General features: G+C 46.5%; 1 protein-coding gene across 1 annotated transcript in view; it reads left to right on the top strand.

Moving 5' to 3' along the window:
- The first annotated feature begins 11319 nt into the window (after positions 1-11319).
- Positions 11320-13443, top strand: part of KIF13A (kinesin family member 13A) — a 213938-nt gene continuing 211814 nt past the window's right edge. Inside the window, 2 exon segments of the mRNA XM_060111361.1 lie at positions 11320-11424; positions 11692-11782. Coding sequence (XP_059967344.1) covers positions 11370-11424; positions 11692-11782 — 146 coding nt within the window. The 5' untranslated portion in view covers positions 11320-11369.

Here is a 13443-nt window from a genome sequence, read left to right as displayed (position 1 = left end):
AGGCCCAGCCGCTCCGCGGCATGTGGGATCTTCCTGGACCGGGGCACAAACCCGTGTCCCCTGCATCGGCAGGCGGACTCTCAACCACTGCGCCACCAGGGAAGCCCTGTCTTTTTTTTTAATATGAAAAACTTGTATTAATTTACTCAAATATATAATTGTCACAATTCTAGAACAATTATTTTTTATTGATTTATAAAACCCCCTTATTATACATATTATATTTTAGTTTATATTTGACTCTGTTTCTTGCATTTCTATTCTGATCTGTTTTCCCATTCTGTTGGTTTCAGTGTACATGAATTATTGAATTTATAATACATATTTTAAATAATTACTATTATAATAAATATTATTTTATTATTTTAAATCACTACCAATACTTTATGTTTTAATATTTACTATGTATTAGGCACAATGCTAAGTGTTTTAAATGGATTATAACACAAGTTACTCAGGCCTCTACAAAGGGCATATTACATCTATCTTAATCAGTTGAAGTAATAACGGTTCAGAGAATGTAACTAAATTGTCTAGAATTGCATAGCTAACAACTAGTTGTCTGTCTTGATATTAACGTGACTAAAAGAAAACTTTTTTTTTTTAAACAAATATATCAGTGCTTGTTCATTGCCAAGAGCATCGTCTTTACTGAACATCCCAAGGAGGCAGGGGTTTGGGGGAGTTGGGGCCGGGGACAGGGTGAATTAGTATCTTTGGTGGCATAAGGCAAAGACACTGGAGTCTGACACATTACGGGAATTACAAAAGCCAATAGGAACCCTTTCTTCACTGGGTTCTGCAAGCGAATTAAGCCCAAGGCCCCAAGGCATCCACTGTGTGTACTGAATTAACTTTTCTCCCAGGCATCTAGAGCAGGGCTAGTTCTGTGCTAACCTTGGGAGAAATGATTAAAGAGTCACTGGAATCATTTTCTGTGTTCTGTGGTTCAGAGGAGGAACCTGGGTTGATGAAAGTCTACAAAGCATCAAGTTAAAAGGCGTGGGCAGAGCGCCAGGCAGAGGCTTGAAACAACGTCTGGAGTTGAGGTCAAGTAAGACCTTACACTCTCCAGGCCTGCAGCTTCACAGAAAAGGAGTTTTGAATGGAAAACCTGCGACTTGGCCAAGCGTTAACATCCTGAACGGTGTTAGAGAGTGCGTGGAGCCGGGGTGGACAGTCCCCTTCAAAGCAAGTTCACACATTCCAGTGATGACATGTTAGCACTCTGGGGTCTCATCTCTTGGAATTGCCATCACTTTCATGAGAGCAAGCAGACTAGTTTATTTTCACTTATACTTTGGTTTTGTACCAACCAGTATTACCCAGCAGATTCATGCATTTTACCTCTAGACTTAACTACAAATGACCTTAAGCTGTTTATGAACTGAAAAGACAACCTATGGAATGGGAAAAATATTTGCAAATCATATTTGATAACTGGTTAATATCCAAAACATAGAAAGAACTCATATAACTCAATAGCAAAAAACCAAATAACACAATTTAAAAACAGGCAAAGAAGCTACATTGGTACTTCTCCAAAGATATAAGAAAGGCCAACAGGCACATGAAAACATGCACAACATCACTAGTCATTAAGGAAATGCAAATTAAAACCACAATGTGATATCACTTTACACCTGTTGGAATGGCCATCATCAAAGCAAGATGAGAGAAAAACTGCTGACGTGGATGTGGAGAAAAGGGAACCCTTGGGCATTGTTGCTGGGATTGTAAATTGGTGCAACCATTATGGAAAACAGTATGGAGAATCCTCAAAAAATTGAAAATAGGGCTATTGTGTGATCCAGCAATTCCACTTCTGGGAATATAACCAAAGGTAACTAAAACACTAAACTGGAAAGATATTTGCACCCCTATGTTCTTAGCAGCATTATTTATAATAGCCAAGATGTGGAAATAACCTAAGTGTCCATCAATGGATGAATGAATAGAGAAGTTGTGGTGTATATACATATATATATATATATATATATATATATATGTATATACACACAATGGAATATTATTTAGCCATAAAAAATTAGGAAATCCTTCCATTTGTGACAACATGGATAGACATTGAAGGCATTATCCTGTGAAATAACTCAGAGAAAAACAAATAGTGTATGATCTCACTTATATGTGGGATTTAAGAAACGAAAACAAAAAACAACAACAGAGACTGCCCTGTTGGCGCAGTGGTTAAGAATTCACCTGCCAATGCAGGGGAAATGGGATCAATCCCTGGTCTGGGAAGATCCCACATGCCACGGAGCAACTAAGCCCGTGCGCCACAACTACTGAGCCTGCGCTCTAGAGCCCACAAGCCACAACTACTGGAGCCCGTGTGCCTAGAGCCCGTGCTCTGCAACAAGAGAAGCCGCCGCAATGAGAAGCCTGCACGCCGCCATGAAGAGTAGCCCCCGCTTGCCGCATCTAGAGAAAGCACGCCTGTAGCAAAGAAGACCCAATGCAGCCAAAAATAAATAAATAAACAAACAAAAAATAAATAAATGTATTAAAAACAACAAACTCATAGAAAAATAAATCAGACTTGTGGCTACCAGAGGCGGGGGTGGGGGGAGCGGGAACTGGAGGATGGTGGTCAAAACATCCAAACTTTCAGTTATAAGATGAATCAGCATTAGGGATGCAAAATGATGTACAACATGATGACTATAGCTAACACTACTGTATGCTATATAGGTAAGTTGTTAAGAGTAGATTCCAGGAGTTCTCATCACAAGGAGAAAATTTTGTTTCCTTCTTTCTTTTTTTAAGATTGTATTTATATGAGAAGATGGACGTTCGCAGAAACTATTGTGATAATCATTTCACAATACATGTAAACCAAACCATCATGCTGTATGCCTTAAACTTATACAGTGATGTATGTCAATTATTTCTCAATAGAACTGGAAAAAAAAAAATCAAGCCCATCTTCCTGGCTTTGTTACTGACCGGCTGTGTGACTTCAGTCACACCACCTAATGTCTCAGGTGCCAGTTTTTCCTAAGGCAATAATTGGATTAAATGATCTCTCAGATCCTTTCCAGCTGGAAAATCCCAGGACCAGGTGACAAATGAAGACCTGACAGCACTGAGAATGTTCACAAGAATGTGTCACAGCCTCTGAAGGGAAAAGAATTTAAAAACATCGCGATAACCTGTGCATTTACTTCCATGCTATTTTGCAAAGGACAGAGATCCCACTACTCAATTCATTCATTCAATGGACACCCCTGAGAAGATACTGGGTGTCAGGTTCTGTGCCATGGGCTAGCCATATTCAGATGAGCAGGGCAAGTTTTCTACCATCTTGAACAACAGTAAGAATAAAAATATCTACCTTTTACGGGGTTCCTTTGAAGTGCCCATCACCTCATAGATTCTAATTCCTTAAGGAGCTCACAATCCAAGAGGGAGACAAACAATCAAAGCAATGGATTGCAGATGCCTTTAACTGACTCCAGACAAGATTAGTTTGCTAATTTCCCATAGAATTCTCACTGCCTTCAGTCTGTCTTGATATTAATTTGACTAAAAGAAAATTGTTGCTTTTTTTTCAAACAAATGTATCAGTGCTTGTTCATTGACAAGAGCATTGTACTGACTGAACATTATTACTGATAATGTTACTAATAATGCCCCACCATAGCCCACTTTTCTATCTCCCATAGTATTTTATGACTTTTATGGAAGCTGCATAACGCATTAAACTGTAAAGCATAATAGTAACAGACTATTATTTATATTGCCTATCTTATTTTTTTGTGCCAGAAAAATATAGGTGAGTCAGGGCAAATCTATTATCCTTCTTAGGAAAATCACTCACATGCATGTTCCAATTTGTATGTGCATTGAAATCCCAAGGCCACCACTTCCCAGATATTTGACCTTGAACAAGTTACCTAAACTTTCTCTTTATTTTATTATTTTATTTTTTTCTTTTTTTTGTGGTATGCGGGCCTCTCACTGTTGTGGCCTCTCCCGTTGCGGAGCACAGGCTCCGGACGCGCAGGCCCAGCAGCCATGGCTCACGGGCCCAGCCGCTCCGCGGCATATGGGATCTTCCCAGACCGGGGCACGAACCCGTATCCCCTGCATCGGCAGGCAGACTCTCAACCACTGCGCCACCAGGGAGGTCCTTCTCTTTATTTTTTACCTATCATATAATGAAGGATAATAATAATAGTGTGTACCTCAGAGAGTTATTGCGAGAATTAAATAATATAACTGTGCTTGGGAAGTAGTCAATGCTGAATAAATATTCGTTACTGTGAGCTATTGTGAGATATAAATATTATTGTGGTAGATGGTTTGGAGCCCTTCTCTAAAGGAAGAAACTCACTTTGTTTTCCATCTACTCACTAGTCACTGAATCTGTCTGTACTCCAAATGTGTGGGGTTTTCCCCCTTACCAAGCAGTTCTCTAATTTTCAGGAGACACCAACTGTGTTTCCTAAAATTTAACTCATTTCTGACACTATCCACCTGGACGTAGCCTCAGATCCCACAGGTTAAGGGCTCAGTCCAACAAGACTGCTCTCCCTTCCCACCTCAGATATCAATACCAAGTCCAGGTCATCCTACATGTTCCCATGACCCCCTCCTCTGTTTAATAATTTGGAGAGGGGCTTCCCTGGTGGTGCAGTGGTTGAGAGCCCGCCTGCCGATGCAGGGGAAACGGGTTCGTGCCCCGGTCTGGGAAGATCCCACATGCCGCGGAGCGGCTGGGCCCGTGAGCCATGGCCGCTGAGCCTGCACGTCCGGAGCCTGTGCTCCGCGACGGGAGAGGCCACAACAGTGAGAGGCCCGCGTACCGCAAAAAAAAAAAAAAAAAAAAAAAAAATAATAATAATAATAATAATTTGGAGAGCAGCTCACAAAACTCAGGAAAACAGCTTACGTAACAGATTACTTGTTGATTATAAAAGGATACAACTCAGTTAGCCAGGTGGAAGGGAGGTGTGTGGGGAGCGGCACAGAGCTTCCATGCCCTCCACAGGTACACTACGCTCCCAGCGCCTCTATGTGTTCATAATCCTGGAAGCTTCCCAAACCGCATCTTCGTGTTTGATTCAACCTCCAGCCCCTCTCCCCTCCTCTGAGATAGGGGTGGTGGGGGTAGGTGAGCTTTAAGTTCCAACCTTGTAAGCACATGGTCAGTTTCCCTGGCAACCAGACCTCATCCTGTGGTTATCTTTACACAAATCACCTCATTTCCCCTTTAATGCTCTGGAGCTATTTCAGGAATGAAGGATTAAAACCAAATATTATAGTGAAAGATGCTCCTATGCTCTGATCACTTACATAATTACAAGAGTTTTAGGAGCTGTGAGTCAGGAACCACGATGAACACCAAAATATATATTTCTTTTTAAAAAAATCATTTTGCATTTTTGATAGAAAACGATAACACAAAAGATGCATTAGAATGGCCACACTTTTATATTGATGGCAATACATTTTTTATAAATTTCTTTTGGGAAGCAATTTTTCCCCAGGTATAAATACATTCCTATCTGGTAATCAACATTCTGGGAATCCTTCCTGGGTTTAATAATACAAAATGCAGGAGAAGGTGCATGAATGGAGATGTTAATTTATGTGTTTTTTATAAGTTGCATATATAGTTCTTATTATATGACAACATCACACCCGCCTTGGGGGAGAATTACTCCCCTGCCCCATCAATGCTAGCCTTGACCATGTGACTTGCTTTGGCCAATGAAAATTGAGAAGTGATATGCATCATTTCTGAGCAAAAGCTTGAAGAGCCATTGTGTGGTCTGCCGTCTTTTCCTTTCCTTCTGCCACAAAACTGGCATTGTCCCGGCTCAGGGCTGTTTCATTGGCCTGGGAGTGGACATGAAAATGACTGGGGCAGAGCCACAGCCGGGCTGTGGTGGACAAGTCACAGGAGTGAGGCATAAAGCCTTGTTTTTATAATTCACTGAGATTCGAAGGTTGTTGGGTTACCATGGCGTAACTTAGCCTAGGCTGACGGATACCGTTGTTAAAGTAGATTTATAGAAAGCTTCTTATTTAAATATTTGCCTGCACCATCATTACTCTTTGATCCTCTGTAGACTTAAGCCATTAGCAGTTTTTACATCGGCCTGGAAGCCCCCTTCTGGCTGAAATAGCTTGAAATCAGATGATTCCAGAGTCTGGGATGTTTGTTGATCAGGTGTCTGTCGGATCTTCAGAACCCATGGCATTTCCGGTTTCTAGAGTAAAGCTCTATTAACCAGCTCTTCCTAAAGAAGAGCATATGTGTAAAGTGCACAGACCAGAGTGGGTGGGGGTGGGCGTCTAGTGGCTCGTGGGTGCAGCAGCTGCATTCGTTGCTTAAGCTGAACTTTGGGGATTGTAGAGATGGTTGAAAAGAACATCCGGCCGCGCTGTGCTGTCAGGGAAGCCCTCCCAGCCTGTCCATAGCTCAGGCCCACGACCAGGATCTTCTCAGTCTAGGTCAGCTCTCTGATGAGGCTTTACTTCTACGCAGCAGGCCCGTGACCTCAACAAGCTTCCTTGTTCCCCTGAGCTTCTTTTTCCTCAGACTAACTCCAGAATGCCACACTGTCTGTCCGGTTCCCAGAACTCCTCTTGCTGCTGCTGGAGAAAAAGCACGTCCATCCTTTTATTAGCTTTTTTTTTTTTTTTTTTCCTGCTTACTTCAATTTAGTAGAGAGAGATAAGAAAAACAAAACAAAACAAAAAACTGAGCCTGGGTGCCTTAGAAGTGTCCAGATTCTTCTTAAGAAGTCCATCCAGTTAAAATCCCTGGTCTATGGCCTGTGGCGCCTTCTTAGATGGATAACCACTGGGGTTTCTGCTTGCCGAATGTCTGAAGTTGGGGTTCCCACAAGGTCCCCTCCCACCCTTTGGGACCTTCTTTCCATAGCAGGGCCCTGGGGATGCTCCCCCCCACCATCCCTTCATAGCAAATCAGCCTGAAGAGCCAACAGTGGCAGGACAACAGGTTCCCTGTGTGGACCTGAGTGGGTAATTTGTACTTTTGAGGGATTGCCACTTGCACGTGGCAGAGCTGGACTTTGAACCCGGGTTGCATGACCCCAGAGTGCGTGCTTTCACTCCCTGCACTGTGCTGCCTTTCATTCTTCATCGTGTTTATAATCTATGTCCAACTCTACATATTGCCCTTCTAAAGGGACTCGTGGATGAAGGGCAATGTCAGCAGTATTTTGCGTCATTTATCAACATTCTCCAAGCTGACAAAATACCATTGCTACTGCTCTATGAGCATCTTCTTGTCTTTTCAGTCCCACTGGCACTTTTCCCAGGTTAATTCTATTCTCACTGTGGAAGCTAGGAGCAGGAATGGAGCTCAGCCTTGATAGAGACTAGAAGCAGAACCTGGAAAGTTTTCAAAAACCTGAAAACCCAAACCCAAACAGTTCTCACTTCCCTAAGTATCCTTCACAGTGGCTTCTTAATTCTTCTTTTTCAGAGCAGTGTTCCAGGCCTCCCTGTGAGCATGAAGAATACAGCCTCTCCACAGCCCTCAGGTTGACTTCAGGGGGTGCCAGCTTCCACTTACAATGCTGTGATGAGAGTTTTGCTGGTATTAACTCACGTTATCCTCATAGCAACCCTATGAAGTAGGGACTTTTTCCATCATCAATCACCACCATCCTATTTCACAAATAAGGAAACTGATGTCCAGAATAGTTAATACAGATTTTCTTGCTCAGGAAAGGAAGGTTCAGGATTCAAACCAGATAGTTTGATTCCAAGGGTCACACCCTCAGTCACAACCCTATGAATCCCAAGCCCAGATTTCCAGGGGGAAGAATCTGATAGATCCAGCTTGTGGCAGGAATAGCCCTTGGGGTCCAGTGAACTGTATCAGGAATGTGGGGCTATGTATTACAAACATGGTAGCTGAGGCCCAGAAGCCAAGGGGTAGGGTGTCAGGGGAGAGGGAACAGTAGTTCTCAGAAAAAGTGGAACATTGTATGCTAGGCATTTACTCAGAAAGGTGTCTACTACATCCTGTGGGGTAGAAGTTCAGATTCCCCATTTACTCATGAACCAGCTGAAGATGGGGGGTGGGGTGCAGTGGGGAGTTCCAAACTTGTTCCAGGCTACGCATGAGTCAAATTCAAATACAGCCCATCTAATTCCTAAGCCTTACTTTATCATAATACACTTTTATAGGAGGATACCCAGGACAGTTGAGAGAATGCATTATGTGGCAAAGTGTATTTTCCAAAAAGGGCTGCAACAGATATCTCCCACCTCACATGATCTTACAAGATTAACTGTGACATTTGCCCCACTGAGATAAGGGGACTATAGTTCTCTCCTGGGATTGGAGAGGGCTAGTGAGACTACAGAAGTGACACTACAGAATTTCTAAGGTAAGGTCATAAAAGCTGAAAGAGCTTACATTGGTGCTCTTAAAATGCTCATGCTTAGAACCTAACCACCAGGCTGTGAGGAAGCTCAAGCCCGCCCATGCAGAAAGACCATATAGTACCTGAGAAAGAGAAACACCTGTCCTGCTCCAGCTGTTCCAACTCCCCATGCTCCGCCCCTGCCAATTCCAGCTCCCATCTGACTGCAATCTCTGCAATCTCATGATTGAACCAGATGAGCCCTTCCCAAATTGTTTTAAGCTGCTGATTTGGGGGGGAGGATGTGTTATATAACCAGAACAGCATATTCTTCTTCTGAGCAGAGGTCTTCACAAGAATGTGAGAGCCATCTTCACGTATCTGAAGGACTGTCATGTAGAAGAGGCGGTTGACTTGGAGTGGGGAAGCTCTAGGTGGCGGCACTAAAATCAACAGTTGGAATTTACAGGGAGGCCAATTTGATTCTTCACAGAGCCCTTCCCTAACTGTGGAATTTTAGAGCCATCCACTAGTGAGCACTCTGCCAGCAAACATACCCAAGCAGAGGGATGACCACTTTGGGGGAGGTTGTAGAAGGGTCCAGAAGACCCCCAAAAGGCACATTCCCAGCCTAAAAAGATGTAATTTCAAATGAGTTAAGGCTAAAACTGTTTTGAAGAAGAAACAGTTCTTCTTAGAAGAGGAGAGGACTAATCTGGGTCTTTAAAGTTGGAGAGGGTTGGGAAAGGTGAAAAGCAGAAGGACCACTCAGCAAAAAAAATAAAATAAAATAAAAATGGGGGACTTCCCTGTTGGCACAGTACTTAAGACTCCTTACTCCCAATGCAGGGGGCTGGGGTTCGATCCCGGGTCAGTGAACTAGATCCCACGTGCACGCTGCAACTAAGAGTTTGCACACCACAACTAAGGAGTCCACCTGCCACAACTAAGACCCAGCGAAACCAAAAAACAAACAAAACAAAAAACAATGGAGGGCTTCCCTGGTGGCATAGTGGTTGAGAGTCTGCCTGCCGATGCAGGGAACACGGGTTCGTGCCCCGGTCCGGGAAGATCCCACATGCCGCGAAGCGGCTGGGCCCGTGAGCCATGGCCGCTGAGCCTGCGCGTCCGGAGCCTGTGCTCTGCAACGGGAGAGGCCGCAGCACTGAGAGGCCCTCGAACCCAAAAGGGGGAAAAAAAAAACAATGGAAACTATTTAACCGGCAACACCAAGTTAATCATGGCCCTCTCACCTTAAGACCTATTCTTACCTGTGTATGGTGTGTTATGGGTCATCCTCCTCCCAGACCCTCTCCAGTCAGCTGCAACCCTCAATTCTCACATCCCAGTGGTTGCTAAGTCTTTCACTCTTATCTCCACAGTAAGTCCTGCCTCTGCTCTTAGCGTTCCATCTGCACTACCACTGGCTTTGCTCTAGTCATCATCACCTCTTATCTAGATGATATTCTTTTAAGAGTCAGGCCTAGGAATTCCCTGGCGATCCAGTGGTTAGGACTCCCCACTTTCACTGCCGAGGGCAAGTGTGCTGCGAAGCTAAAAACAAACCAAACCAACCAAACAAAAAAACACCCCAAAGAGGCAGTCTTGGGCTCCAAGACCAAAGCCTTCATTCAGTTCCCATTGCCTTTGGAATAAAGTTGACATTTCTTAGGTATTCAAGGCTTTCATGATATGACAGAGAAGGTGATGGTGTCAAGCCCATACTTGGCACCTGTTGGAGACAGAATTAAACCTCACAGCACCTGCCAGCAGTCTAGTCGTATCAGACACGGGGCTGTTTTTCCTGCCACAGAGTGTGTGTCTGTAGCACAGGATGCATGACTTTATTCGTTTTTGTGTTCTCCACAGCACTTTGCACACAGTTGGCCCCCAATACAACTTCCAGTGACCTTGTGAATGATTGAATTTCTACACTTAAGCAAATTGGGAAGATTTCCCCAGATCTAAACTTGGGATTTTAGACTTGGGTACGCTTCAACATGCCCGGCTCCCCGTAAGCGCCCAAGAAGCACTTGTTGAACCGCATAGAAGAAATCAGATTCCCCCGGTTCCGCCCTGGCAGGGAGGTGGGCCTTTGGCAGGACGACGGAATCCATGGCTATTAAATTCTTATGTAAGAGTGAATGACCCTCCAGCCCACTTGACAGCTCTCCCGCAAGAAAAGTGCAAGGGCAAGGGAAGGAAGCGAGAGCAGTCTTTGCAAACACACACTCTTTCGGTGGCAGAGGCACAGATTGATTTCCAGCCTCGGTTCACCACACGCATCTGAAAATGCAGCTGCGCGCTCCGTGCGGTGCCGGGCGGGCGGAGGGGGCGGCGTGCCGGCATTTCGGTTTGAGGCGTATTTCATTCCGTGGGTAAGGCCTGCCCACCCGGCACGCCCAAGAGCTCTGGGGCTGCGGTGACAGCGGCCCCACAAGGTGACTCGAGTTCAAGGCGGTGCCCGTGGGGTCCCCGCCGGCGCGGGTGCAGGCCGGGCCCGGAGAAACCGGGCGCCCCGCCCCGCACTGCAGCGGCCCCCAGCGCCGCGCCGCTCGCCGTCCCCTCCGGGTTCCGCTGGGCGCCGCGCGCCACCGGGCCGGGCCTCCCCGAGCCGCGGGGGCGCGGGCGCGGCGAGGCGCGGAAGATGGCGGCGCGGCCGGGCCCGGGGCGGCCGCGAGGGGCCGCGGCGCTCTGCGGTCGGCTGGGCCGGCGCGGCTAGAGCGGCGCCTGGGCCCGGGCGGCGCGGCCTCCTCCCCGCCCGCCGCCGCCGCCGCCGCCGCGCCCCGCCCCGCGCGCCCGCCCGCGCGCCCGCCCCTCCCCGGGCCGCGGCCGTGCCCCGCGTCGCGCTCCCCCGGGATGGCCCGCGCGCCTCGGCGCTGCCTTACGGAGCACACGGCGGAGCAGCGGCGGCGGCCGCGCTCGGGGGGCGCGCGGCTGCGGCTGCGGCGGCGCCGCGCGTGAGGGGCCGCCTGGGGCCGAGCGGGCGCCGCCAACATGTCGGATACCAAGGTAAAAGTTGCCGTCCGGGTCCGGCCCCTGAACCGACGAGGTGAGGAGCTTTCCGCTCATTTTCGTTTGTAGTCGGGATGAGGGCGGGGGCAACTTTGGAAACTGCGGGGCCGCGGGGCTGGAGCGCCGGGAGCGGAGCCGGAGCGCCGGGGCGGAGGCGGCGCCCGCACCGGCCGCGGGGACCCGGTGCGCCGGCTCCCGTCTCCGGGCTCGGCCGCCTCCCGGGGGAGTCCCGCGCGGCGTGCAGAGGAGGGCTGCGGGCACGGATGCTCGGCTTGGCAACGTTCGTTTTCCCTTTTGCTTTCAGAACTGGAACTGAACACCAAGTGCGTGGTGGAGATGGAAGGGAATCAAACGGTCCTGCACCCTCCTCCTTCTAACACCAAACAGGGAGAAAGGTAAAGCGGGTGCCGAGAGGGCGGGCAGGAGGGTGCAGCCCCGCCGCCTCCTGCAAGTTTGAGCCAGGAAAATGGGAGTGCTCTTGCCTATTGTTAGGAGGACAGCTTCAAGTTTGTCGCACGCTCCTGTCTGAAGCTGTTGCAAGTCCAAGTTCCTCTCTCTCCTCCCTCTGCCCCCCTCCCCCTTGTCCCCTCCCATCTAGAGCGGCATCAGGCAGGGCACCCCGGCCTGAACCAGGACCAGTCCGCTGTGTCCCCGGCCGGCTTCGAGGGGGGCCGGATGGGACCCTAGAGATGATTAGTCCAATAGCCACATTTTACAGATGAGAAAACTGAGGCCTGAGGTGAGCAAGTGACCACCCCAAGGCCTGGTTCGTGGAACCCAGTGCCCCTGGTTCTTTCCACCACTGTACTGTTTGCTTTATTTGGTAGAATGTTAAGGAACTTTGTGTGTAAAATGGGGGGTGGGAGGGAACACCCCCCCCACAATAAAGCAGAACAGTTTTGTACGATGCAGGCTCAGGCCTGGACCATTTAAGATCTATTTTTTTGTTGGTGCTGGGTTGAGATAATGCCTGAATGTAATGCGCGAATTTCGATTTTCAAGGAAACAAAAGTAGTGCCCGGAGCTGTGTAGACACTGGGGGGATGTTTAAAAGGGGCTGCATTTACTAGATGGCAACATTTGCATTTGAAAAGTGGTAACTGTTGGATCCTTATTAATTCTGCTCTATTCCACGCAACAGTATGGGAAAATGCCCTAAAATAATTTGAATATTTGGCATTTTTTTGGTAAGCCCCTGAGAAGAAAACGGTTGGAATTCATTTAGTATAGCAATGCAGTAGCTTGTAAAAATAGGAAAGAGAAATCAGGGAGATCTGACAAAATTAATTCCTCTCTGATGAGAGTTTGTGTTTCTAAAAGTCACCTGTTGATTGATGTGTTACAATTTAGTGATTTTGTTGTTGTTGTTGTTCTTCAGAGATTTTTTTCACTAAAGAGAGACTCTGAAGTAGGGTTTGTTACTTTATTGCTAAAGGAAACAACTGCCTTCATTCTATAATCATGTGGTGTTCAGGCATAGTTTTACTAAATTTGGGGGGGAGAAATTATCATGAGGTAAGTTTGGGGATTCTTTGCTTTTTGTGCTGAGGCTAGAAATATTTATCCAATGTGCAAACATTCTGCTTCCTGTAGCAGATTGTTATGGTGATTGTAAATAGCTAAGTTGTATTTAAATATGTCAAATACTTTTCAGTAATGGATGTATCTTTGAATAATATTTTTAGATACATTTTAGATATTTATAGGATTTTAGATACATTTATAGCAATGTAGTTGTGTATTTCTTAGTGATAGTAAGTAAACTCATTGAGTAAATTAAGATATTTACAGCTTAAATTAGTCACCCACATCACCAACATTTCCCTCCCCCACCAACCTGAATATTGTTTGAGAAAAAAATTCTGCTGGGTCTGAGTCTTCAAAGCAGTCTAGGAAGCAGGTAGAATGTTAACTCCTTTTATGTAGCTGTGGCTTCTGTTTCCCTTGCTGGTTTGACACCTGCTCCTTGTCACTCTTAACCGTCAGGAGTGTTACTGTTAGCTACTATTTAATGAAATGAAGCTTTGTCATTTGTGGGCAGACACAGATTTAGTGT

This window comes from Mesoplodon densirostris, chromosome 10 (genome assembly GCF_025265405.1).
Source record: "Mesoplodon densirostris isolate mMesDen1 chromosome 10, mMesDen1 primary haplotype, whole genome shotgun sequence".
NCBI classification, from domain to species: domain Eukaryota; kingdom Metazoa; phylum Chordata; class Mammalia; order Artiodactyla; family Ziphiidae; genus Mesoplodon; species Mesoplodon densirostris.
Note: the sequence above shows the minus strand (reverse complement) of the source record. Positions and strands in the feature narration are given on the sequence as shown.